We start from the raw sequence: 5,900 nt of genomic DNA, 5'->3' as shown, positions 1-5,900 counted from the left end.
TCCATCCTTGTTTAACACAATTTCCACTGTCGTCATTTAATAAATTCCGACAATAGGCTTTGCTTACATTGAGCGCGAATTCTATATATAAAGATGGGTGGTATGAATCTTCACTAACAAGTGAGTATACGGATTTGAACACTTATTACAGATGTTTTATTACAGGTAGATTTCAACGGAATACCGGTTGACATAACAGTAAATAAATAAAGAGTTTACCCAAGATAAACGACGTTTCTCTCAACCTTTGTCAAAACTTCAAGGTTTTCTAATGTGTATTTTTGCTACGACTTGAGAAGCCAAATTTTAAAAACTTATTTATATTTGAATTCCGTTAAAACTTTGTTCTGTTTCAGATATATATGTTTGGGGTTAAACAAATAACCAAACTCTACCAAGGCAGACCATGGATTTACTGAAGCCAGATACTATATCCATCAAGACGGAACCAGGGCTCCAGGAAGAAGATGGAGGTGAAATTGCCTTTTCGGATTTAGATTTCGACCTCCCAGCTGTAACGAAGGAATGCTTGCAATATGCGGAGAGTACTCAAACAGCCAGTTGGTTGCTTGCATGCGTGTAAAATATAGAACTTTAAATACGGATGTCAGGAATCCATGTGTGTTTTGAAATGTCGCGCAAACAGGACACATACTTATTACGTCCTCTTTTATAATACATGTGGTGTATTGGGTATTTACCCTTAAATGCGCCCTTGCCCGAAAATATCAAAATTCAAGACTCTTGTAACTTAATTATATTATTCACAATAAGAAGTCGATTCCTCGATTTTCAGCTATTTTTATTTTGGACATGAAGTAAATTTCACTTCATTTTTGTACGTTAAAAAATCATAAATATTGATTGGGAAATCACTATCCCATTGGCTTAAAAGCCCCAACTTAAGGTTCTCTAGAGCAGGTTTTTTCCTACTTTAAGAATCGGTCCCTCAAGCGGACATCTGAGGTCATTTTTATCCGATATTGACCTTTGAAACTTTCATCCAATTTCCCACTTCTACATCGTTGATCAATGATATCCTTATTCGTAAAAAAATAGTTTATTGCTTGTTGAAAAAAAAAAATTTTCGTTTTATTTCAACGATACGTAGATACGGGGCTGGCCCTAACCGGGCCCAATTGGAGCAGTCCGGGCGTCAAATACCCAACCTAACACATCACTCTTATTATTATTTTTGATAAATACTGAGCTACAAATAAACACAAATCATTTAATTATTGATAACATTGATAGCCTGCCTTGGCGTCTACTAGTTTTGACTGTTTGGGCAGCCAAAATTAAACCAGGCGCCCGCGCCGTTTGGTTCGGGGCTGGCCATTAGGGTGGATCGCCATTGTATGGAATTTTTTATTTTTTATAAATCAGATTTCGCGGGGTGCGGAATAGATGCTCTAGGTACATACAATTAAGCATACAAAATATCAATTTAAAATTTTGATAACAAGTACTGCCCCAAAGCAGTTGAATTATTTAAAATCTAGAAAAAAATTGTCCCTTTATAAAACAGTTTTTTGTCAATATTAATGCATAAATTTTTTCTTTTATATTTCATAATGAATAAAAATTGCCGCGCCTTAAATAATATCAATAAAAAAATATGATGATATGATGATAATTCCCGCGAAAATTTGACAAATTGCTGAGTCCATTTTCGTGCCTCGCTCGCGCACCGCGCATTCCCGCACGCAGTTACGCGGGGCCGCGGGGGTGTTGCATGCGTTATTGCAATCATCAGTAAACAATTGTAATTAGCAGCTAGTGTGTTACCAAGTTATGAAGACATGATGAAATATTTTATTCACGTCTCGCAAAGCACAGAAAAACGATTCCAGGATTTGGTAAGAGATACTAGTGAAATTGTTGCTACTAAAATAGAAAATATTTAGAAACGAGCGTCTTTACCAATTGTGGAACATCTCACAATTTTGGCGCGAATAAAGGACTACCATGAAAAATATCGGGCGATTCTTAAACCATGCAAAGGTAGAAAGCATAGTGAGAGTTACCATAAAAAACTGGGTGATTTCAAAAGACGCAGCCAGACGTTATTTGATATCGCTGCTTGCAAATGAGGACCACGCTAGGACCACACTGACTGCCATCAATCAGCCCCATTTTGATTCGTGCATTTGCATGTCGTTTAACGGTCGAAAGTATAAAACATTAATCATGGTGGATGAATGCAGAAATGTTATGAAAGAAAAACATACCAGTCTTTTGAAATAACCTGGCAAACAATACATTTGCCACATAGGCGTTTAGTTCGGTGATGCTAAAACAATAGTTCACAAATTGTTTGCATATTTTGTGGCAAAATCCATTGATTTAGCGTGCATTGTAGGCATCGGATGTGACGGAACAGCAGTTAATAATGGAACTAAGTCTGACATTATTCGACTTCTTGAAGGAAAGCTCTATCGTCCACTTCAGAGGTTGGTCTGTCAGTTACTTGCTAACGAGTTAAGTTTGAGACACCTTTTCAAATACCTTTATGGAACGACAACAGATCCTAGAAGCTTTAGCGGCCAACTAGGAAAGTTACTCAAGAACTGTGAACATCTTCCTGTGATAGAATTTCAAGCAATAGAATGCAACTTACCGGACATTACAAAATCCCGTGACGACCTTAGCACAGACCAGCTTTATTTATTGGAAATGTGCCGAGCAATCGCCGAAAGACAATGTAACGAAAACTTAGCGAAAAGAAACCCGGGTAAAATCTGTCATTCGCGTTGGATAACAACAGCCAATACTATTCTCCGATTTTACATTTCAACCAAGAATCCGACAGAAAATCAGGTGTTATTGACTGAATTTGTGCTAAGAGTGTATGCTCCGATGTGGTTTAAAATAAAAACACAACCTTCGTGTGTTTACTGGGCGAGACACCTCCACGAAACCATAAAATTGTCCCGTTACCTTCCAGAGCATTTGAAAAAGGTGGTCGATTCCGTAATTCAACGCAACGGGTATTTTGGACACAGCGAAAATAAACCTATTAGTATGTTAAACGACGAACGAAAACCAATTAGAGAGTTGGCTCTGAGACGGATTCAAAGTATCCGAGAACTTACGTCAGGGTTCTCTCCAATATGAGTATTTAAGCTACCTACTTTTAATTTCAACGCAGCAGACTATATTGACTTGATCTACTGGGAAAAACCATCAGAACCACCTCTTACAAAACTGATATCTAGCGAGACAATAATTGATGCCATTGCAGACCACGAAGTTATCGAATCCAACATTTTGTGTAGGTTCCGATTGATGCCCTGTCACACGCAAGCCACGGAAAGATGCATCAAAATGGTAACGGCATCATGTTCTACTGTTTGCGGCCCTGAAAGACGTGAAGGGTGGATACAAAACAAGCTAGAATCTTGTTGTATAATGCCAGTATTCAATTCGAAGAAGGACTCTAAAACACAATAACTTTTATGATTTTTGACTTTATTTTTTAACATTGTTTGTAATTTTTTGTGTAGCAATGGTACTTTAATTGTTTCTTGATTAGTAAATAATATTATTAGTAAATGAAATGTTAATTTTTTTTTATATTAACTACTTTTATTGAGCAAAGATTAAACCCTTCTTTTTCTAGTTTCTCGACGTTTTTTTAAAATTTGAATTGACTTGGGGCAGTACTTGCACTCGAAATATCTTAATGCTGTCATAATGACTTTTAAAGGTATCCCCATAGAGCATCCATTCCATACCCCGCTGCTAAGAAAAACACAAAAACAAAAAATCAATCCACCCTACTGGCCATGCAAAGATTCACTCTACATATTGTCCTTTTTTATCCCAGGAAGCATTAATGTGGAGACAAATACCATCAATGAGGATCTTGGACCCCGACAAGATGAAGCGGGTATTACTTATATGAAAATTGACCTAGACCTGCCGGATATTAAAGAGGAATGCTTAGAACGCATTGGAAGAATTACCAAGGCAGCAGGTAAAACCAATTTTCATTGTAAGCTTAAAAATTAGGCCTCTCCTATTTTTTTTCGTTTCTACGTACTTACTTCATTTATATAACTGAGTAATTTTCATGCATGTTCAATTTGTCGACAGATCTTCAGACGCACTCTGTGGAAAAAGGATTCACTCCTCCCCATCGCAACTACTCCTTCTCTCCTAAGTCGAATTTTGCAATTAATGTACGTACCCGTGTAACAGAAAAACCTTTCTCTTGTTCCAAGTGCAACTATTCAAATGCTAAAAAGCGAAATTTAAAGAAACACATGTTGACCCACAGTGGAGAAAAACCTTTTTCATGTTCCCGGTGCAACTATGCATGTAATCGAAAGGATCAACTGAAGAGCCACATGCTGAGTCACAGTGGAAAAAAACCTTTTTCATGTTCTTTGTGCAACTACGCGTTTTATCGAAAGGGTCAACTGAAGGGCCACATGTTGACTCACAGTGGAGAAAAACCTTTTTCTTGTTCCGAGTGCAATTATTCGTGCTATCTCAAGAGAAGTCTGACGCTGCATATGCTGACTCACAGTGGAGAAAAACCTTTTTCATGTTTGGAGTGCAAGTATTCATGTTCTCTAAAAAGCAATCTGAGAAGCCACATGCTGACTCATGGTGGAGAAAAACCTTTTTCATGTTCCGAGTGCAATTATTCGTGCTATCTCAAGGTAAATCTGACGCGGCACATGCTGACTCACAGTGGAGAAAAACCTTTTTCATGTTTGGAGTGCAAGTTTTCATGTTCTCAAAAAATAAATCTGACAAGCCACATGCTGACTCACAGTGGAGAAAAACCTTTTTCATGTTTGGAGTGCAACTATACATGTTCTTGAAAGTCTCTATTGACGAAGCACATGATGACACACAGTGGAGAAAAACTTTTTTCGTGTTCCGAGTGCAACTATTCTAATACTCGAAAGAGAAATTTGACGTTACACATGCGGACTCACAGTGGAGGAAAATCTTTTTCGTGTTCTTTGTGCAACGATTTATTTTCTCAAAAGGGTAGTCTTACGAGCCACATGCTGATTCACAGAAGATAAAAACCTTTTTCATGTTCTGGGTGCATCTATTTATGTTTTCTAAAGGGAAATTCGGCCAAACACCTGATTAATTACAGTAGAGAAAAACCCTGTTCTTATTCCGAGTGCAGCTATTCTTTTACTCAAAAAATAATTTTGACTAGACACATGCTAACTCACACTTGAGAAAAACCTTTTTCGTGTTCCGAGTGCAGCTATTCATGTTCTCGAAAGCATCATCTGGCGAGCTACATGCTGACTCTCAGTTGAGTGCATCTTACAATCTGCGATTGGTACCTGTGCGCTGATTTGTTACTGAACTGTCTTTAAAATATCATTAATGGTATAACTTCTTTGTAAAGCGATTAACTGGGTCATTAAATGTATTCTTCATTAGTGTATTATTAGATTTAAATTAATTTTATAGCTCTTATGTATGTATCCATGATTGAGGTAATATAACTAGAGTGTAAGCAAAATTAACCAAAACAGTGTTCCTATTTGACCACCACGGATACCTAGAATGCGGGGATCACTCACCCGCAGTTAGCGGCGAGCTACCATCTCTGTCGTGCTCAGTTGACTGTGCATAGTGTAAATGAGACAGACAAACTACTTCGCAAAAGGTTCGCTTCCCTTTGCCATTTGCCGAATCTTTTTCAATGTTCTTCAGCGGCCAACCGTGAATTGAAAACATTTCTTACAACTAGTCAAAATTTCACGCAGTGTAATGTAAAATACAAACAATTGATTGTAAAATGAATACCGCATACCGAAAATGTATGTTAGGAAGGCACTGTGCATAGAATTAATGATATAATTATATTGTAACACTATTATGTTGCTGTATGAAAATAATATATAATATTAGTAATA

General features: G+C 37.3%; 1 protein-coding gene across 1 annotated transcript; it reads left to right on the top strand.

Moving 5' to 3' along the window:
* The first annotated feature begins 356 nt into the window (after positions 1-356).
* LOC149409121 (uncharacterized) lies at positions 357-4,859 on the top strand. Its single transcript, XM_089650171.1, has 3 exons — positions 357-473; positions 3,830-3,979; positions 4,099-4,859. Exons 1-3 carry the CDS (start codon positions 407-409, stop codon positions 4,833-4,835), a joined length of 954 nt encoding a protein of 317 aa, XP_089506297.1. The 5' UTR covers positions 357-406; the 3' UTR covers positions 4,836-4,859.
* The last annotated feature ends 1,041 nt before the right edge of the window (positions 4,860-5,900 follow it).

Source organism: Hesperophylax consimilis, unplaced genomic scaffold (genome assembly GCF_061612785.1).
Source record: "Hesperophylax consimilis isolate HC1 unplaced genomic scaffold, BYU_Hcon_1.0 scaffold_36, whole genome shotgun sequence".
Taxonomy (NCBI): domain Eukaryota; kingdom Metazoa; phylum Arthropoda; class Insecta; order Trichoptera; family Limnephilidae; genus Hesperophylax; species Hesperophylax consimilis.
Note: the sequence above shows the minus strand (reverse complement) of the source record. Positions and strands in the feature narration are given on the sequence as shown.